The sequence below is a fragment of the Mytilus californianus genome, unplaced genomic scaffold (assembly GCF_021869535.1).
Source record: "Mytilus californianus isolate M0D057914Y unplaced genomic scaffold, xbMytCali1.0.p SCAF_13, whole genome shotgun sequence".
Taxonomy (NCBI): domain Eukaryota; kingdom Metazoa; phylum Mollusca; class Bivalvia; order Mytilida; family Mytilidae; genus Mytilus; species Mytilus californianus.
In genome coordinates, this window is record NW_026262615.1 from 27,458,897 (window position 1) to 27,482,663 (window position 23,767).

At 32.1% G+C, this 23,767-nt stretch overlaps 1 protein-coding gene across 1 annotated transcript; it reads left to right on the forward strand.

Annotated features, from left to right (window-relative positions):
- The first annotated feature begins 12,351 nt into the window (after window positions 1-12,351).
- Window positions 12,352-15,007, forward strand: LOC127723797 (uncharacterized). The gene is made up of 3 exons (XM_052230535.1): window positions 12,352-12,446; window positions 13,788-14,078; window positions 14,869-15,007. The coding sequence occupies exons 1-3, from the start codon at window positions 12,388-12,390 to the stop codon at window positions 14,876-14,878; spliced, it is 360 nt and encodes a 119-aa protein (XP_052086495.1). The 5' UTR covers window positions 12,352-12,387; the 3' UTR covers window positions 14,879-15,007.
- Window positions 15,008-23,767: the final 8,760 nt, after the last annotated feature.

Below are 23,767 nucleotides of genomic sequence, written 5' to 3' on the forward strand. Positions count from 1 at the left end.
TTAAACTCGTTCGATTTGAATAACAATTTAAAGTATATACCCTTTTATCATTGGCATGTTGCCAAATGGCGTCCGTTTCGTACATTTCTGTTGTATTGGAATTTTTCATGTTCTTATATGGTACTTCCTAATAAAGTTCTTTGTAATGTTAATGACATAGTTCTCAGAAAATTATACACAGATTCGTTGTTCCCGATGTCAACATGAAATTCTGTCAATATTTACTAATCAAATTGTGAACGAATGAAAATATATTTCAACAACTTGTAGAAAGTTTTTGTAAATGCCGGACTTTTCGCAGACTAGGGTTTATTTAGAATTAACATATGGTATAGATATTTAAAAACAAAACGAAAAAAAAGCTTTATATAAAGTGTATGTGTCCTAAACACTTTTCCGGATTTACAGTCATTAAGAAAGCTCAAAGCCAAAAATTTGAAAGCCAAGGAAGTTTACAACAAATATCGGTTCACTTGAAGAGCTATATGACGGAAGGGGACCTACAAATAATAGCCAACTCACATTGGAGAAGACCGTAGCATTGTTCAACTCTGGGAGTCTTTTTCGTGCTTTGTTTAAGTGTGTTAGGCTTTTCTTTCATTGTAAAATCCACTGCTTGTTTAGTAGGTATTATTCTACGTAATTACGACTGTATTTTCAATTGTGTGCATGTGCGACTGGTTTTTTTGTTTTTTGTTTTTTTTTTGTTTATTTCTTAACGCCTCTGTTTTGTAAAGGATGATGATGAATGGCTGTTAAACATCCAGTGGCAAATTGATATGCATTTTCAAGAGGAGATCATGTTAATGTAATATGAATATTAACCCTGCTTTGTACTAGACCGACACACTGAGCCAGATTTGTAACGTGCTAGTTCACAAGCTAACAGTCCGCAGGAAGACATGTCACCTTACGCGGACACATTACTCTGACTCCGAGCCGACTAGTCTTTGCTTTTACACCTTTTAAAATGCAGCGTGCTTAGCGGAGAAGCAGCAAATACCAATATTAAAGTCTTTGGTTTAATTGACACGGATGGGGTTCGAACCCACGACCTCCCGCACTCGAGGCGAACACACTACCACGAGACCACCGAGGCGGTAATTGTAAAGGAGCCTGGATGTGCACGAGACAGTCTTGGTGGATATGAATATTCTGTAACACAAAATGCAGGAAACAAATGTGTACAAAAGTGAAAATAAATTTCAGCGTGGCAATGCGGTAAAAAATAAGCATGCGTAGAAACAGATGAAAATGTATTATCAATCCCCACCCCAGATTATCAAATGGTCATAAAAGCGGCCATAAAATCTAATAAATTTATTATAAAATTTCTGTTTTATCTTTATAGCAAACCAAATAATTCGAACGAAAACCTGTTTTAATACATTTAAGTAAAATGAATCGAAAACTCTCAACAACAAATACGATGTTCAAGCATTTAACATTGTAACAGACAATGCATTCTCTAAAGTAAAAGAAATGCTGATGATAAAATTGAGAATGGAAATGGGGAATGTGCCAAAGAGACAACAACCCGACCATAGAACAGACAGCAGCAGAAGGTCACCAACAGGTCTTCAATGCAGCGAGAAATTCCCGCACCCGGAGGCGTCCTTCAGCTGGCCCCTAAACAAATATATATACTAGTTCAGTGATAATGAACGCCATACTAAACTCCAAATTGTACACAAGAAACTAAAATTAAAAATAATACAAGACTGACAAAGGCTAGAGGCTCCTGACTTGGGACAGGCGCAAAAAAAGTGGTTAACTTTGACAGTCTCTGTTGGAATTATTTACAATTTGTTAGACTTTGGGCGATTAAAAAATTGGCAAATGTGTGTTGTCTCTTTGACGTAAATCTCTAATCTCTTTCTTTCTTTGCTATGTACAAATTGAATTGACAACAACATCGAGCATCACTGAAGATATACTATTTGTCGAAAGCGCAGAAAACAATGGTACTGTTTAATTGGAATAATATACTACTTGGTCGAAAGTTACATAGCTGAGTGCTAGCTGGAATGAAAACATGGATATTGGTTTTTTTATATTTTTTTTTAAATAAGGAATGTATATCTCTTGTGTAAAGCTTTGATACCTTGTCAAGGTTTAACTGGTTTTTCATTTTCGGTTTTATCAACTCTTCGTCGTTTAGGTTTTGTTTAACAAATATTTCGGTTTCCAGCTACATGTAATATATCGAAAAAAATATTACAATGTTACTTGTAATGATTATCCTTTGTGAAATAAATAAAGGAGTCGTGATATTATAGCATTTTAATCAAACGAAATAGAGTATAACATTTAATCATTTAGAGGGCTATATATAAACCGCGCAAAATGTAAATAGTTAATAACCTAAAGAAGGATATGTCTTGATATGAATATTAAAACGAATATTCCACTTATTTGAAAAATTACATTTTCCAACTAACACATAATCATTCGTAGCCAAATGTTATTGTATTGGTAATGAGTAATTTGTTTCTTTATTATTAATGCGGTATTTTGATTGGCTTAAAATAAAACTTCCTTTCAAATTTCTAAGTATACGATTAAGTTCACATTTATCCAAAAGGGTTAACAATCTGTGTTAACCGAGTTCCGAGAATGTTCTTCTCTAAAAAAAAAAACAAAAAAACTATAATAATTTAGTCGAAGCATTTTTTGAAAAAAAATTATTGACTGATATCTAGATACAAACAAAATCTGAATATCCTTCACTGAGAATAATAATCTTTTATTCGTAAGCAATACAACTTATAGAATATAAATATTACAAATATTCAATAACATCAGTGAAATATATTTACATTTAAACAATTCGTCAAATAATCATAGAAGTAAGTATACCCATATAACAGTACAGCAGAGTATGATAAAATATAACACATATTAAGCATTTATAAATGAATTTAATTACTTGCCTTCTCGGCCAGAAATAAAAACTTCCCTAAATTGTTATATTCCTTTACATTATGAACAGATAGCAGTTGTACGAGTTTAAAATTCGAAGGTTTTCTCCAATAATATGGTTTGATAAATTTCTTTCGAAGTTCATTATACTTTTCACATACTAAAATAAAATGATATTCATCTTCAGTTACTTGTTTATCACACATATTACAAAGTCTCAGATGTCTCTCAATATCATAAAATCGACCAGTTTCTATATTCAAACAGTGAGCAGATACGCGGTATTTACAAATAAATGGTTTATAAATATAATTTACAGCATGATCTAAATAAAATTATAACATGTTGGGGTCAAATACATATCTATACAACGTACATTTTGGCGAATCTTCAAAAAATGAGTTCATTTCACTATGAAAGCTACCCTTTACTCTATCTTTAAATTCAATTAAAAACAAATCCACATTTTTAACACCCTGATGTAACCATACATCCTTGAACCCATACATGTATAATATGTCTCTAATTCGACAGGCCCAGTTATATTTGTCGTTTGGTTTTTTATTACATCTCTCGAGCATTTCTTCATAACAGCATTTAAGAATACAGTTATCAGTACATAATAACTAAACCAATATTTTAACATTCGACAATATCTTTCTATAAACATAGGGTATCGTCCCAACTCACAATAAACCATATAATTAACAGTAGATGCTTTCACCTTTAATATACGTTTTAAGAATTTCATTTGAACTTGTTCGATATCATCACATTTGTGATTTCCCCAAACTTCACAACTATAATTCAAAATACTTGCTACATACGTGTCAAACAATGACAGCATAGTTTCAAAATTAAAACAGTCATCCTGCAATTTACTATACAAACTAAATAATGCTTTACGACCTTGGTTTGCTAATGATTTTTGGGTATATGTAAAATAACCATTATATCTAAATAAAATACCCAGATATACAAATTCATCACACATATCTATTGAATTTCCATTTAAATACCATCTCTCATTTGCTTTAACTTGACCTCTGTTTCTGAATACAACAATTTTTGTTTTTAAACAATTAATAAATAAATTGTACTTATTAGAATAGACATTTAAACAATTAATCATCTTTTGTAAATCTTCAATATTTTCGCTGAACAATACTGTGTCATCTGCATACATAAGTAAATACAAGTTCAACATTTTTAACTCATAAGGTTGACATCCTTGACTAATAAGCTCTATTTCCATGTCATTTACGTATAATGAATATAAAAATAGGGATAATGATTCCCCCTGCATTAAACCAACATTCCTATTAAAGAAATTTGAGAAACTACCATCAAATTTTACACAACATTTAAGTTTTGAATACATAGATTTTAATACATTTAATAGTTTACCAGTTACACCTAATCTAATAAGTCGTAACCATAATTTAATATGTGTGAAATTGTCAAACGCCGTTTTAGAAACAAATGACACCAATGCATGATCGAACATTGAAGTCTTACAAGTGTTCCCGATTTGTGTATGTTTTGTTTGATTTTGTTATTTGTTTTTTTTGTTTTTGTTTATAGATATAAGAAGATGTGGTATGAGTGCCAATGAGTTGTTTCATTTTTGTTTTTATTTTTTGTCATTTATTCTTTAGGGGGGAGGAGGGGTACATCGATTTGAATAGTATTTCATATGATGTGCTACATTTTTCTTCGCTGAACCCCGGCATGAAGCCTATCTGTCCACAATTTCCTAGCCTATGTTTCTTGACTGATTCAAAGCACAAAAATCTCCTATTTATTACATATTTTGATTTTAAACCAATAATTGATTTGATTTGATTTGTTTTCTTTCAATCTTTTTTGTACGTTTTTTCTTCAAGATTCCGTCCGTTACCTTTGAAAATGTGTAACCACAGGAGATGGGTCTATTAACGGACTTAAACACATATTTTCTAAATCTAACAAAATCAATATACAGTACAAATCAAAGGATGGGCCTCAGTGGCCTGTCAAGGTTTGAGGTTGAGAACTCGAGCCTTGCAGTTTTCCAGCCGAGATAGGTGGTTCTCTTCGGAAATTTCGGCTTCCTCTACTTATAAATGCTTGTCGCGATGATTATATAGACAAGGCAGCTTAAAGAGAAAGGGCTAATTATGCCTATCTATCTTTCACTCACAGGGACAAAATCTTAAGTTTACTTGTCATACTGGAATTTGAATAGTCCAATATGTATTTGTCATTTCGGTGCCTTTTATAGCTGACCTATAGTTGTTAATTTCTGTGTCATTTTGTCTCTTGTGGAAAGTTGTCTCATTGGCAATTATACCACATCTTCCTATTTTTATATTAAAACATGTTTCAACAAATATACATACCTCCATAAAAAGGAAATTATATTCAGCGTTATAGATTGCTGTTAATGTCATTTTGATACAAATGTAAATTTATTATAAGTTTTACATGCTTTTGTCGTATAAATTTTGCATCGAAGGACGTCTTTAACATAAAAAAACAAATTAATTTGTTTCCAAAAGACAAGATATAACTTTTCCAATAGAATTTTTTGGCTTCAATTTAATTTTCTTATACATTTTCTTATAATTACATAAATTTGACGAAAATCTAATTTGTGAAGCAGAATTTATATCAATTTTTAAAACGAAGAGAAAAAAGTACTATACCAAAAGCCTGTTGTTTCATTTCATATTTGATTGATGATGTCCTAAGTCTTAAGTGATAATATTTATAATACAAATTTTACTGCACCAGATACACATTTCGACAATAAATGTGTCCTCAGTAATGCTCTAGGAAAAAAAATATTAGAAAATCTAAAATCTAATACAAACGTTGTAAATCTGATACAAACAAACAGAACATAAAGTATAGTTAGATCCGGACAAGGAATCAGAGCAGTTGTTCTTAATTTAAAATGATGATACATTTAATATGTGTCTTCATCTAAAAGACATCTGTTGACTTGTAAATGGACTAACAAGTCCTATTTTTAAAATCCGTTTGAAACTTTGGTCAGATGGGCAACTCATAAATATGATTCGTTACAAACAATTTTTCTATATTGTTCACTTCCTATTCTTTCGCTTCCTCTGTCCTTGTCAATGTTGTTTGTGAATATCTGATAATAGAAAAGATTGCAAGGGGGACAATCGAAAATAAAAAGTCCAAGTTTTTCTTATTTCTATTTTTCTTCCACAACTTTTGTCCGAGCTAATTCTCGAAGATGAATGAACCAATTCTGATGGAACTATATCATAAAGTTAACCAACATGTGAAGTTGTGCACCTGACTTTGGAAATCCAAAAATTGCTACTATTGTCATGGAAACAGCAAAAATTCGAAAAAATTAAAAATGTCCCAAATTTAATCAAACTTTGTGGTTATGTTACATGTCATAAGTAGATGTGCAATCCATCTTTGGAATTTCTTAAATGGATGCTATTGTCATGGAAACAGGTAAAATGTTTACCATGGATTCCTCTGGGAAAAACATTAAAGTAGAATTTTCTCACAGAACATAGTAGGCCAAACCCTGTGAAATTGTAATGGTATGTTCCCTTTCATGTGTCAATAAATGTGGTATCTGTCTTTGGAATTTTGGAAATGGTCACCGTTACCATGGAAACAGCAAAAATGTCCAAAACTTTCGAAATGCTGTAACCTTTATGAAAATTTACAGAAATGATTATTTGCATGTGTGGAGTTACTTATTGACTTTGGAATCTCCAAAATGGCCGCCGTTACTGTTGTATATTGAAAATTGGGAAAATTAAAAGATGCTCAAAACTTACTGAACATTTACAGAAACATGTGTTGTCATCATCATGCATATATGTGCATTCACTATTTGAAATTTTTAAAATGGCTTGTCGTTTGGTGCCAATTGCCAGACCGGGGTGACATCAGCTATTGCTTGAGGGAAATCTTGTTGTTTTTCTTTTTGTCATCTTTAGATTTTTGCCATGACGTTGTCAGTTTCTCTTCGGCTTATGAGTTCTGGTATCTTCGCCTTTTTTACAGGATCTATAGTCATCAGCAAGAATTGGTAACTGTTGATTTTTTCTGTATTTTCGGAGCTATAGTAATACTCAGTTTATCGGAATTATATTTACTCTCAGTTCAGCGGGGCTATAATAATACTCAGTTTAGCGGGGCCATAATAATACTCAGTTTACCGGAGTTATATTTACTCCCAGTTTAGCGGGGCTATAGTAATACTCACTTTAGCGGAGCTATTCTAAACTCTCAATTTAAGCTATATCTACTCTCAGTTTATCGGAGCTATATTTATACCCAGTTTATCGGACCAATATGTATTTTTAGTTTATCGGATTTATATTTACTCTCAGATTATCGGGGCTATATTTACTCTCAATTTTTCCGGGGCTATATTTATATTCAAGTTACCGGAGCTATATCAACTTTCTGTTTTCTTGACCTATTTGAGTTCTATTTACTTTCAATTTACCCGAGCATTATTCCATCTCAGTTTACGGAGCTGTATTTTCGGATACTAAAATGGTCGTTCTATCATACTTAAGTCGAGAACAAATTGATAACTTAGGGATATGAACATTGCTTTGTACTGGACCGACACGGTTAGAGGACGTAGTACCGCACAGGGTACCGTTCTCAAGAAGATATTTAAACCTCCTCAGATATATTATTTTAACTATAGGGCTTATTCTTAATGCTTATTAAGAGGCGAAAAAGATGAATATACTTGAATGGAGTTTAAACCATTCCTCCCAGACTCAAGGTGTTCACGCTTCCACGAGACCATCGAGGCACTACCTAAAGTTAAAAGTAACTTAAATGGACTACTAGTACTTCATTTCATTGCACTGAACATAAGATGATTTGAAAACAGATACGGGTGCCACATGCGGAGCAGTATCTGCTTACCTTTCCGAAGCACCTGAGATCACCCCCGGTTTTTGATGGGGTTCGTGTTGCTCAGTCTTTAGTCTTCTATGTTGCGTTTTGTATACTGTTGTTTGTCTTTTTGGTCTTTTTAGTTTTTTGCCATGGCGTTGTCAGTTTACTTTCGACTTATGAGTCAGAATTTCCCATCGGTATCTTCCCCCTTCTCTTATAAGATAGAAGACAATTATGAAAACTTTATCCAAAAAGGGGGATTTCTGCATGTCGGGCATTTGAGTTCTTATTATAGATATTTAGTGATTTTCAAAATAAAAAAAAAAGTGTATGTCTACTTTTTATGCACATATTAAAATAAGAGCGTGTGTGGGGTGGGTTTTTTGTTGATTGCGGTTGGGGTGGGGGTGGGGGGGGGGGGGGGGGGGGTTCAAATTCATTTGAAGCTTATGCAATGTAAATGAATTAATTAAAATGTGACCATGCAATTCTGTTAGATCTTGTTACAGTGAAATAAGTAATCCTTATACTAAGTGAAATAAAGGAAACAAGGATGTCAAATAATATAGCATTATTGAAAGTAGTTTTTAATCCATTGTAAGTATGGCTCCAATAAAACGAGAAAAAGTATATCACTTATTGATCTGTAGACCTATTAAACTCCTAGTTATTGAGAAATGTGAGAGGAAGTGATCTTAATATAGATATTTAAACTAGCATTACAAACATTTATGAAATACCGTATTCCAACAAACTCGGATTCAATTATCCGTATAAATCAATAGAATTTCGAATATATATTTTTGTTTTGTATTCTAATTGGCCTAACCAATAACTTCCTTTTAAATTTCTCAGTAAAATGAATTTTAAAGCATAAAAAAATCAAAAACTGTGCCAAAAGAGATAGGCGATTTTGTTATTTTAACTTTCAATAAATAAGTTACAACAAGTTTATCCTAAGTATTTCATTGTCTTCATAAATGCATGTTCGAGTAAATTAAATCATTATACACTAAATTAAAAAAAATGATTTTGTAAACCGTCTTGAAACATTTTTTTCTCTTTTGTTTTAAACTATACTGAAAATAATAATGTACTGATTGAACTATTTTCCATTGCCTAAACTTACGAAAAGCATTCTATCCACATTGTCCAATCTCTTATTTTTCAAAAGCACTGCATGGTATCTCCCAGGTTCACGTATTTTAAACGTCTCATCATACGAGTAATCATAATAGAGTTTAACATTATCAAATATGGTGTAACTTTTGTCTGTATCTAACAAAAGTATAATAAATCAAGAATCAAAGGTAGAGTCTTGAAAATTAATAGCAAAATCATATACTATTAAAATAAAAATCTTCCTTTGCTGTCCTATTAACCAGAATTATCCTTTATAATTGTCCCCGTTCTTGGCTTGATGCTGAACATATATCAGATAGTTGGCAATTAAATGATCAGATTTTAAGTAGATTGATACAAACTAATTAACTTGTTATATATCTTTATTCTCACAAACCAAATTACAAAGGTATAGAGATAATAATATAATTCTGTGTAATTTACGGCTGTAAATATTCTATTTGGCAATGTAGTGTCAGCTTTGAATAGGTGCATTTTTCTTATTTTTCCTTTTTCTCTTTTTTTTTTTTTTTCCCCCATTTATAAACAGAGTTGTTGAGATGTATTATGTATTTGTCAGTCCCTGTGTCCTATGCATCCTACACATGTATTCTGTAGTTGTGTAAAGTTTGAAATACTCCTGACTATTTTTCTGGTTCTTGTCAAAATTTTCCCTAGACTGACAAGACTGATGAATTTCAACATCTATGTTTAACTGTAAATATTATTATTTTAAGTTGAGTGTGCAGTATTGTGTGATTTTAGGTAGGTTATGGGTTAAATGAGGATTTCTTCGATTTCCCATATTTGAGGTGAAGAATACATACAGAAAAAGATACGTTGTACGTTGGTCCGTCGTCCGGATGGCAACACTTCGTGCGATAACTCAAACTTGTAACCAATTCTCATGAAATTTAACACAACATTAGGTTTGACGGAAAAAAACACCATTTCAATTTTGACGATTTATTATTTGTAATTTTAGAGCTATGGGACTTATTCAAGAAAAATTGGGCATTTTCTCAAATGTTGTACAATAACTAAACTTTGATGCAATACTTATTCCTGAAAATTTATCACAGGTCTAGAATTCATCAAAGTAATTTTCTTCTCCGTTTACATGATTTTCCATTTTGTCAATACATTTGAGTTATGGGATTTTATTCATCAAAAATTTAACATTTTCTCCGTTGTGCGTGGATTGATTTCCTCAAAACTTTACACTGTTGTTAAGAATGATAAAAGATAGTAAGATTTATAGACTTTTTAATAGTCATATTTAAGACACTGATACATGTTATTCTATAAAGCCATTTTACTACATTTGTACTTTCTTATAAGATTCCATTCTATTTTTAACATTTTCAATATGCACAAAACGGACATAGCATGCGTGCTAGTCGTAGTTGCTTATTTTGTCAATGACTGTATCAATTCCTTAATTTGGTTGCGTGTCCTTAACTGGATTTATGAGCAATTATGGATGTTTAATGTCAAACAAATAATCTGTTAACCATATTATAAAGTCGTGAACTAGTTAATTGTTATGAAACTTGTTTTTTACTGAACCGAAACGGGCAATCTGATTAAAATCTGATCCATATTAACTCGCGTGCTCGTATATATATATTTTACTGAGAGGCTTTAAAAAATAATTAAAAAAAAAAAAAAAACCAAGATTATTTCAATTTATTCTTCGCAATCTGTTTATATAACCCCTTAAAACATATTTTTTTTTTTTATCACATATCATTTATTTTTTACTAATGTACGTCATACTTAATTGTGTCATTCCTATTTTAAGTTATTTTTTTTTTTTTTTTTTATTTAATTAATGAAAAAATTGTGTAAAATTCGGATAATTTTAAACATTTTTCTACGTTTTACAATTTGTTTTTGTTAAATAGTTATATATTTGTATATATAGTGTCTCATAAGCCTGTCTAGGCTGGGTATTTGTCTTATTTTATTGTTATGCAATGTATTTTATATAACCTGTATAAAAATCTGTAGACAAGTATGTGACACTTTAATAAAATAAATTATTATTATTTATAAGTCATATGAGTATAACGAAATCAGAGAACCATATTTTAATTAGATTGCCGAAACGGAATGTCGATGCTTTAGATAGTTCTAGAGTTGGAGAAAGTAAAATCAACTTGAATACACTGTTTCATCTATTGCAACGAAGATAAGTTGTTTTACAAAAAATGTATAACGGGATATTTTTTACAGCCCAAAGATTAAGGTCCGATCTATGAAAACTAATTGATCCTATGAATAAATTTATTATTTAAAGGTTATCAATTGAAAAGCATAGTAAAATCCTTTAGTTATTTATAGTTTTATCGTTACTAACATTGATTGATTTAAAAAAATCAAACATAAATAAATATGTATTGCTACATATGTACAATTATGAGTACTCATGACCCTACATTATATTGACACTGTTTACTTATAGTTTGGAATTGCACAAGTGTATGCGTTTCTCTGACTGTTTATGATTTTTCAAAAAATCCGTTGGATGTGTACTGATTGATACTTTAATCTGGGATAACATGATTTATTTATTAGTTGTAATTGGCTTTGAACTAGCTTTCAGTAACTGCGGTGCTTTGTTTGTTTCTATTTTTTATGTTAAATTAGTTGTATTTTGTGATCTTTTGAGTTAGGCTATTTGCAACTAATTTTTACACTGTTCCAGGTAAGGGGAGGATTGAGCGCTTACAAACATGTTCAACCCTGCCTCATTTTTTTGTGTACCTGTCCAAAGTCAGGAGCTTATAGTTCTGTGGTTATCATTGATTCATGTATGTCATATTTGTTTTTCATTAATTGTATTATTAAAAATTAGGCCGTTAGTTGTTCGTTTGAATTGTTTCACAATTTTCATGTCGAGGCTTTTTATTGCTGACCATACGGTATGTTTTTTTCTCATTAGGCCGTACGTACGGTAAGTGACCTATAATTGCTTACATCCATGTCATTTGGAGCCTGGTGGATATTTGTTTCTTGTCAATTATCCCACATCTCCTTATTTTTATATAGGAAAGAAGTAGATAATGAAAAAAATATACAAAATAATTTTAAGCCCCCACCCCCCTCCCTCACCCTTGAAAAAAAATAAACAGCATTCATTCAAACAGTTTTTATGCACATATTAAATTTATATAATTAATCATAAGAAACGAAATTCTTTTGTATCATATTCAGTAAACACAAATGCCTCAAATTATATGCGCTTCGTTTAACTCCTTAATGTCTATCCGTAATAGTTAATTATAGTAATTCGGGTATTCATATTTCTCTGAACTTTAAATTGATTCGAGTAAATTAAAAGAAAAATGCTATATTTAGAATAGGTGTTTTACGTACGTTAGTACATTTGAAATAGATCGTTAAAAGACTTTGATTAAACAATCTCTACTAAAGAAGATGAGTGTGGATTGGTACCAGCTGTCAAATTTTAAGTGTCCGATTAGCGGATGCAAGGGGTATGTTCATTTACTAATTTTAAGCACAAATCAATTGTTTGATTAATTTTTGTTTGTATCAGTTGTACTTCTGTTGTATCTCAGAGCGTTATACAAAGTTTCTCTTTTATACAATGAAGAATTCAGGGGAGCATATATATATATAAGGCTTACACATCTTTTACTTAGATTCGTCGAAAAAAAAAAATAAAAAAAAAAATCGATCGGAGCTTTTACCATTTTTTACAATTACTCCCTCTTCCTTTTCACCGGATCCTGCATTCGCCCCTGTTTTTGAATTTTTTTTTATTGGTATTGTAATCTATGACCCTAAGGAACGGAACAATTATAAGCCCCTGATAAATTAAAGTTACTCAGTTTATGATGTTTTGTGTTATTTTATATGGGTGGTAATATACCATGGTTTTGTAGTTGCTTATGATTAATTATCACGGTAGGATCCAGGGTCCGGCGAAAGGGGAACTTACTTTTAAAGAAATGTGAAAGCAAGTGGAATTTTTCTTTAATATTATAAGCAAACATCATGATATTTTTCAGATCAAAATGGAGGACGTACGACCCCTCCCCTCATCCCTGAATCCGCCACTTCTCCGAATTCTGTTCCGTCAACGAACAATTTGACACTTTTTATATATACACTATTGTAAACTACTTCCATGATTTGACAGACCAAAATGTACTATTATTTATAATGCGATCTTCAACACTGCATTTACAAAAGTTCTCATCGTCATTAAACATATATTGTATAAAGTCAATCATTGGCAAGGGTTATATGAAACATTGGATAGACATTTGTTTTGCGGGATTGAATATTCAACCTCTGGAATTGTATTTGGAAAAGTAAAGTAATTAAGTTCGTATAGAAATAAGAAAATAAAGTGCAGACAAATCATTTAAAATATAATCTCTAAATCAAAATCGATATCGCAAACGACGAAAACACAAGTCAACAACAAACTGTTATTGCCTTTATGTGACGTGAAAACCTGAGATGGGCTGTCTTTCAATGAGCCTATTATTCACTATACCAACTAACAATGACAACTACTTGGGTCATTGCAGTGGCTGTCTTCGTCAACAGTGGGTCCTCAATCTAATATGTTAAGATCTGAGTCAAATTATGCAGATGTCACTATTCCATCATAAACGCAGTGCTGTATGATAGCGGTTTAGCATATTAGACATTTTTTGATATCATTATGATTTCAGTGCAATTCTGATTAACTGACATCGTACAAATTATTCTATTGGAACATATTTTCTGTTTTTAGCAATTTTAACAGAAAATAAGTTATTTTAAGCTTTAATCAAAATGTCTTTTTTCTGTATTTTTTTCAGTGCCCAGGAACCAACCTCTTGGGTGTGTGCTAACGATAGAACTGACATCTACATAGCTCAAACTGGTTATTTAAGGTGCAGTCATATAGACCAAGGACAGTATAGTCATGTTGGTCAAATTTGCAACTGGGGTTTTGATTGTGGGAACCATGGAGACCATCCAGTCCACAGATTCAAAAAAGCAGATTTACAAGGTTTTTCCTTTGCTTTATCTCATGCGCTGCAATTAGTTTCTGAAGCAGGAGCAACCTGGTGTGCGGCTTTAATAACAGAACTGGGGAAACAATATGGGTATGTTTGAAAAATTCTGTAAAAAACGATATTGTAAACACACGAAAAAACTGAACAATCTCCAAATCTTACAGGAAAAAAATGTATGTTTGATAGCCTCAATTCGGACAGGCACATACTGTGATATTAAAGAGTCTTTGTAGCATTCAAGGCGGATTTTTTTTAATGTGTTGCTGTTAGTGTCTAGTGTAATAGTCAATTTTAACTAAGTTTCTATCGACATTGAGTAGAAGTAGATACAACTTTGTGATGTCCAGAACTTTGACCTATACGCTTAAGCCTTCCTGGTGAATATTGTGTCTTGCGAACTTGACTCGACATCATCTATCTATTCGAAGGTCTTATACAATCTAATTTTGTTTTACAAACATTGATGTTTTTACACGTGCCTGACCTCTTAATACAATAAAATTATTATATAGAATGTCGTCAATTAAGTAAAAATATAGTGTATTGCAGAAAAATAGTGGTGAAAAATAACTTCTTCGAAGCGTCCATGCACGGTCTTCCGGTATACCGATACATTTGTGTACATAAAGCATGAAAATAAGGAAATGTGTTATGATTGCGAATGTGACAACTTTTCACAAGAATCCAAATGAAATGGATGTAGGCAACTATAAGTAATGCACCGTTCGAACTTTTAACAATGAGCAAAACCCATAACGTGTATTTAGCTAACAGGTACCGAAATACCTAAATGTGAAGCAATTTAAACAAGAAAACCCAACAGGCTGATTTCTAACATGAATATTTTGTTTAAACTGATGTTGTTTTTTCTTTATTTCAGCAAAGAATAAAGATCAACTTTCCATACATCTGCTGAATATTGACATTTTTTTCTGGTTTATGTCATGAACGCTTATTTTCATTCATTGTTTTGATATATTTGTTTTCTAAGTAAACATTTATAAAAAAAATGTAAAATACCATTATCATTATTGTCCCTAGTCCTCTTTGAATATTTTGTCCTGATTTAGATTGCGTGCATAAAAATTTTGAAGTCATCATAATTATATTGTGAAAAGGAAGGAAAATACCAATGCTTATCAAAACCCTGATTTTAAAAAACATTATGACAAGAAGTAAAAATATAAACAGAAAAACCGCAATCCACAAAACACAATACAAAAAACTAAAGAATGAGCAACACTAACCCCATTAGCATAGAAACTGTCGTGTCTCTCTTTGATGTATAAACCTTGCGACCAGTCATGAACGACGAAAGAAGGTCGGACTATGAAAAATTAAACCTAGCCATGGAATCGACAATCTTCGTATAAATCCGCTACTCTCGTTAAATGGAGGGACGAAATCAGCCGATCTAAGACGACTGCCTATCCTTATAAAAATAAGGAGATGTGGTATGATTGCAAATGAGAACTATCCACCAAAGTTCAAATGAAGTGGAAGTAAGCAGTTAAAGACAACCGTTGTCATCTAAGAATTCTACACTGCATTGCATTTTAATATTTAGTTCTGATTGAATTGTATAAATACATGAACGTATAAGCATACAACACGTGTTTCGTGGCGCAACTTATTTTGAACTTTGGTGGATAGTTATCTTATTGGCAATCATAACATATCTCATTATTTTTATATTATATCGGATACGCTTCAAAAAAGTCCGATAAAAGGCCGATAAGTTCAAAGGTGCATAACTCCCAGAAAAAAAATGAATCATAATTTCCTGTCGATATGCACATCTTCATAGTATGTTGTGTGGTTTCAAAGGAGTTTCGATGACTAACTGTTGCAGTAGTATATTGATGTCATGCCAATAAGTTAAAAGGAGCTTAATTCCTAGAAAAAAAATTGAATCATAATTTCCTGTCGATATGCACATCTAAATAATATATGTCCTTATTATCTACAAAGTTTCATGAAATTCTGTTGTGTGGTTTCAGAGGAGTTGCGTTGACAAGAAAAGGACGGACGGGTCAAAAACATTATACCCTCCGCAATGGGGTATAATAATAGCCAAAACATCCACAAACAATCCGCATCACTCCTGATCAGTGGCAAATCCAGTTATTTTTAAAGGGGGTGTCTCAACAAGGGATAAAAAAAGGGGGGGGGTGTTCCAACCATATGTTCCCATTCAAAAGCATTGATCGTCAGCAAAAGGGGACCCCAAAGGGGACCCCCCCCCCCCCCGGATCCGCCACTGCTCCTGATTATTTGTTCAAATGGAGAAGATTTCAAAGATAGTTGTTGTGATTTTCAAATTCGATGTCCTAAAAAGAAGCCTTTGGAAACTAATGTCTATTGTGAAAAGGATTTGAGGTGTATACATTAGTGGGACAGCAATTCTACAACTCAAAAAATATATATAATGACGATTACGGGGCTAATTTCTATAGGGGGCTAATTTCTATAGGGAGATAATAAATTATTGTTGGTATAAAAATAAGGAGATGTGGTATAATTGTCAATGAGACAACTATCCACCAGAGTTCAAGTGACGTGGATGTATGTAAGCAATTATAGGCAACCGTACGGCCTTCAACAATGAGAAAATCCATACCGCATAGTCGGCTATAAAAGGCCCCGACATGAAAAATGTAAAATATTACAATTGAGAAAACTAACGGCCTAATTTATAACAACAGTTTTAAAAAAATACTGAAATATGACCGACATGAACCATTGACAATCACTGAACTACAGGCTCCTGACTTGGGACAGGCACATAAAGAATGTGGTGGGCCTAAACATGTTTACTGGCGCAAACCCTCCCCTAACCTGGAACAATGGTGTAACTGTACAACATAAGAACAAACCTAGATAGTTTGTGTAACTTAATGCACCAACAGTAGAATTTAGGCGAAAATTCTTATGCAAACACTAATGATTCAACGGGGAGTGTTCAGTCAGCAACAGTCAATGTGACTAGTTGCGTTTTCCCTTTATTTGTATAAATTATAGAAATGACATGAAGAAAAGACAGCCAATTACTAGTACAAAACAAATTGAAATACATTCTCAAATAAATCAAATTTTTTTCGGCCTGAAATTTGTTGCTATTCAGATATCACCGAAGTGTTGAAACACACCTTCCCCAGTCCTAGTCACATGGTTAGAAGGTACACTGAATTGCGTGCAAAACGCAATTACAACAATGTTGACGCATATCAAGAACAGATTAAGTACTCCGACAGAAATGAGAATTTTAATTTTAAACTGTTTTTCAGTTGTTAAAATACCATGATTTGCCTTTCCTGTTCTAATGTTTTGTACACGTGGGACTCCAAGCAACGCGATCCCCGATTTCTATGATTTACTGATTCAGTTTCCTTATTAATATAGTCATCTGCCCTTGACTAGAAAGCGGCAATGGAAATTTAGCAGAGAAAAATGCTGCCTACTTCCACGTTTCCCGACAGCATAACATCATGAAAATTAGCTAAATTGATATTAATTATATGAACTAACCCTATGTAAGTGTGTCGCTTGAGCATTTTATTGATTAACCTGCATATATCGTGTTCAACTGATCAGCGTGTATCGCACATAAACAAAATGGCGGACAATGAAATAACAATTGAAACTATTATCAAAACAATTGAAGAGTCCAACGACCTTAGTCTGGATAGCATTTACTCAGAATATCCTCCTGAATGTATACCTACAAAGTTAAAAACGCCAGCAGGCGATAAGGCCAAACGAACTAAATATGAGTCCATAGACATAAATCTATATGAGGACAAGGCAAACATGGTTGCCTTTCGTGTGAAAGTTGATCGAATTCTCTTGTGGATCAAAACTCTTCATGTATGGTATTATGATCATCTTGGTAATTCCGCTGAACATGACATAAGGTGGTTTGACGATCCAGCTGATTGGAATAAGAATGCAGGAGGTAATAAAGCATATGTATTGAAATCTCAACGAAGCATACACATGATTCAGAAACCCCCCTTCTCTACAAAATAACATTCTTTATTAACACTGGGGTGATTCAGACTCAGGGTAAGGCCAAAGACAAATTTGTTCAACATGACTTTCCCATCCTAATTGCACTGATTAATAAAATTAAAGAGTTCAATGGTGACCGGGTTGTCCAGCATGATACACCTAGCACTGTAGAAGAGGGCAACGAGGCAAACACTGATGTTACCAGTGAATCAGGTAAACATGACAATGACTCAAATGAGGACAAAGTTAATAATGACCAAACACATGGAAAGCAATTATTTGAAAACAGAGGTGATTTAAACAATAACAGTGAACCTCAAGTAAACAACCAAAATAATGAATGGTCAGTAACACAATTTAGACCTGAGAAAATGTTAGAGAGAATGGAAAACTTCTTCGTACTTGCTCTAGATAAGATTTGTACAAAACAATCTGAACTTTTTTCAGCTAAAATGAAAACAATGGAAGATTCATATCTAAATCACCTTAAAGAAAATGATAATAAACTTGCAAAAGTACTTGAAAGTGTTTCCAAAATTCAAGTTGCCAAATCTGATTCCACAAATGCATGTGATCAGAAATTTTTCAACAAATTAAATACACTTGAGCATGAAAACTCTGATTTGAAGATGTCATTACAACAGGTTAAACACACAACAGAATTGGACAAGTTTCAGTTACAGTCAAAACTTGATCAGCAAACATCTCAGTCTGAGCTTCAAAAGGTGAACCATAGCAAATCACAGAAGCAATTTGAGTTTGAAATTAATAAATTAGAAACTACAATACATGAGAAAGATGATAAACTTAAAACTTTAGTAAGCTCATGCAATGAACTGAAATCTAGATTAGAAGAAAAAGATGATGAGCTATACAGTCTCAAACAACATGCATGTAGAGATGATGGTGCAGCGCATTTTCAGGATGTTCCATCAAGAACTAGACGATCTACACAAAGCAACTTGCGTCAAAATAATGCAGACAAACCACATGTTATATTAATTGGAACGTCAAATATTGAAAGAATTGATGTATCTAAATTGTCATCAAAGTTTACAATGGAGAAGCGAATTGCTTACACTTTACCTGATACCGAGAAAAGTTTGCGAGAAATTGAGCATGCACCTGATATAATTGCGTTTCACTCCTTAACAAATGAGCTACGTGAAAAAAGTGCAGAAATTTGTGTTAACAAAATGAAGGAAATTATATCTTTAACATGTGATTTATATCCATCTTCAAAAGTTATCTTATCTACACCAACACCTAGAGCTGACAACGAAAGCTTCAATATGAAAGGTCAGTTGATAAGTGCTTTATTGAAGCAGGAATACTTTGATACCGAAAAAGTTTATCTGTGTGATCACAGTAACCTAGCTAATAAAGGCAGAGCAATCCCTAGATTTCTTAGTGAGGATGATAAATATCACCTTTCAGATCAAGGTGTAAACGTGTTTGCAGCAAATATTCGGGATATAGTTGATGAAGCACTAGATCTACCAAAACGTAGACCTTTTTATAACAGCAATGTTAACCTGAATAACGGATCAAGAGGCGGATATCGTGGACGTGGTGGATATGGTGGATATCGTGGGCGTGGTGGATATCGTGGTCGCGGTTATAACACTTATAACAATTATCAAAGTCGGGGTCGTGGATATGGGCAGCCTTAATATGCTGATACATTTGTATTTAGATTTTCTTAGTAAAGAAGATAAAGTTGCCAGTTATAATTAAGTTTTGTTTGATATATTGTAAACAATTGTAGCTAGATTTTGTTTTGCTTTCTGTTTTATCTAAACTTAAATTGTCATTTATATAGGACAATAAAAAGATAATTTCATTTTTGCCTTTCTTTAGTTAGAGGAGTTTGTTATTTTATAAGAGGGAAAAGAGTTTTATTATTTTACAAGGATTTCATATTCATATTACCTGCCCAAAAGCTGACTGTCAAAGTTAATAAAAGATTATTGTACAATTAACCAGTGGTGAGAGGGAATTTTAAAAGATTACTATTAAAAAAGCAATTATGACCAGTCAAAAGAGAAATAATTTTTTTCACAACATAACATTTTGTGTTTGGAACATAGGTGGGCTTATTTCAAAGCATCATGATAAAATAACAGATCCCCTTTTTCTTCAAGAGATAAGAAAATATGATGTTATACTATTAACTGAGACCCATGTAGGTTATAACACTACAGTCAATATTGAGGGTTTTAACTATTACCCTATTTGTAGACCACAATCAGCTAACTCTAGATACTATGGGGGCTTAGGTATTTTGATCAAATATGAAGTTCGCAAGGGCATCAAGATTTTGATAAATACATGTAAAGATTATCAATGGTTACAGTTTGATAAACATTATTTTAATCTAAGTACAGATATATTCCTATGTTTGGCATATATTATACCAGCTACTTCATTTTATGTTGATCAATCAGAAGATGACACACTAGAAAACATAGAAAAAGATATCATAAATTTTAGCCATCAAGGTAGTATTATATTGTGTGGGGACTTAAATGCAAGGACAGGGTCAGAGCCAGATTTTATAATAAATGATGTTAATGATACACATATACCAATGTATGATAATTATAGTTGTGATATTATTCAAGAAAAGAGATTAAGTTATGATATGAAAGTAGATTCAAGAGGTAAACAACTTCTGGACTTGTGTATTGCGTCCAAATTACGTATTTTAAATGGAAGAATGTGGGGCGATTCTTATGGTAAATACACTTGTATAAAAGCAGTAGGTAGTAGTGTGGTTGACTATGTTATCATGTCGGAAGACTTGATTGAAGATACTTTATTTTTTCATGTTGCTGATTTTTTATCAACTCTGTCAGACTGTCACTGTAAACTGACATTTGGCCTGTTAGCTAGTTACTCGCATAAAGCTAAGGAGCAAGACAATACTATTTTATTTCCAGGAAAATATATATGGTCAGAAACCTCTACACAAAAACTTCAAGATACTTTATGCCAGCCAATTATTAGAAATAGTATCAAAAATTTTTTAGACACAAAATTTAATCTTTCAGAGGACTATATTGAAAAGGCAGCTAATGAATGTTTTGATATAATAGATAATGCTGCCAGTAAATGTTTAATATTCCGTAAAACCAAGAAAAAAGTTGCACGTAAATACAAAAACAAAAAATGGTTTGACAAAGACCTGGTACAAAAACGTAAAAGCCTTATTTCTAAAGGTGAGCTGTTATCAAAATTCCCCTGGGACCCAATTATAAAAGGGTCTTACTATAAATGTTATAGGGAGTATAATAAGCTACGTAAATATAAACAAAGGAAATTTAAACAAAACATTCTTGACAGTCTGGATAATCTAAGGGATAATAATCCAAAGAGTTATTGGAATCTCATCAAAGAATTAAAAGAAGACAATTTGGATGGTCCAGAACATTCTATTCAAACTAACGTCTGGTTTTCATATTTTCAATCTTTAAATCTCAACTCTGACAAATTTAAAGACAGATTAGAGGAAATTAACAAGAAAGTAAAAAATTTAGAAAATAATCCAACTTTTTGTGAACTGGATTACAAAATAACCCTAAAAGAAATTTTGGATGCTATAAATAAACTAAAGAATAATAAAGCTGCAGGACTAGATGGTATCCCAAACGAGATATTAAAATCAGGGGGTAGTATATTTGCACCTGTTTTGCAGAAACTTTTTAACTTGATATTCTGCTCTGGAACATACCCTCGCAAATGGTCATTGTCTTATATATGTCCAATTTTTAAAGCAGGGAGTCCTAGTAAACCTGAAAATTACAGAGGCATAGCAATTAATTCATGCATTGGAAAATTATTTAACAGTATTCTTAATAAAAGACTTGACATTCATCTTGATAAAAATAATATAATTCATCCATGTCAGGTTGGTTTCTCAAAAAAGAGCAGAACATCTGACCATATGTTTGTTTTAAAAACCATATTAGATAAATATACTAACAGAAAAGGGGGGAAAATTTATGCTTGCTTTGTGGACTTTAAAAAGGCTTTTGATAGGGTCATACACTGTGGTATTAGATACAAATTATTGGAAAATAACATATCTGGAAAATTTTATACTATTTTAAAAGACATGTACAGAAAAAATGAAATGTCGGTGAAAGTGGGTAATGTACTAACGCCATCTTTCAGCTCGCTAGTTGGGGTTAGGCAAGGGGATGTTCTAAGCCCAAATTTATTTAAGCTTTTCATTAACGATCTGCCTCCAAGATTTGAGTCGAGTCCAGATGCTGTTTATATCAATGGGCGTAGAATTGATTGTCTTATGTACGCCGATGACATTATTATATTATCAAACACTAAACAGGGTCTGCAAACCCGACTTGATAACCTGCAAACTTATTGTATTGATTGGTGTCTAGATGTTAACTTGTCCAAAACAAAAGTTTTAATTTTTAACAAGCCTGGAAAATTTTTGAAGGAATCACTTTGTTTAGATAATGAGGCTATAGAATGTGTTAACAGATATAAATATTTAGGGATAGTCTTTACTTCCAGTGGTCTTTTTCAGCAGGGGAAAGAAGAGCTATTCAAAAAGTCCTTAAAGGCAAAATTTAAACTACAAAAATCCATGTCAGCTTGTAATCCAAGTATTGATACTGCAATCCATTTATATGATCACACAATAAAACCAATTTTATTATATTGTAGTGAAATCTGGGGTACCTTTAAGATTAACTCTGCTGCTTGCAAGAAAAAAAGTGATTATCTATTTGAATTAATTTACATAAATGATTATTTGGAAAAATCACATTTCAGGTATCTAAAATATATTCTTGGTGTAAATAAAAAAGCCTCAAATTTGGCAGTGTTATCAGAGGTTGCAAGATTTCCTCTTTATTTTTCTGTCATTATATCTATGGTAAAATATGTACACAGGCTTAACAAATTGGACGATGGGTTACTTTATGATGCTTATGTTTGTAATAAAATTTTAGATGCAGGAAACATTAATTGTTGGTATTCATCTATGAGATATGTCCTTCAATCACTTGATATACAAAATTTGAATACAAAGCTCAATAGATTAATTAAATTTGTAAAATGTAAACTTTGTAACAGTTTTAAAACATTTTGGGGGGTCAAAAGATCTGATACCTTATCACAAGGTAATAGTAAATTAGAAAATTATTTCAACCTCAAGACTGACTTCGTAAAGGAGGCTTATTTATCAATTAAAGATTTTAATATAAGAAGAGCTATATGTAAATTGAGAATAAGTGCACATGATCTTAAAATTGAGAAAGATAGGTATAGTAAAAAATACATAGAGAGAAGTCAGCGTCTATGTCATCACTGCCTATCACATGGATCAAATTCTATTGAAGATGAGACCCATTTCACAGTAAGTTGTCCTTTATATAACGAACAGAGAAAATTATTATGGGATAAAGTAAACAGTTTTTGTAATAATTTTAAAGAATTACCCAAGGATAAAAAATATTTCTGGCTGTTCACAAATGAGCATTTACCAACTCTTATGTGCCTAGGCAATTATATAATTAAGTGTTTAGAAATAAGATCCAGGTGGATACAAAATATATAAAATTATTATGCAATTATTGTTAATGTTATGTAAGACACATGATGTGTTAGGCTCTGATCCTGTCCAATATATGATAGTATTATATTAGGATATAGTTTTTCTTTTTTCCAATCATATTGTGCTTAATATTGTTGTAAATGATGCCCTTTATGGGTTCTTGATTAGATTAATAAAATTC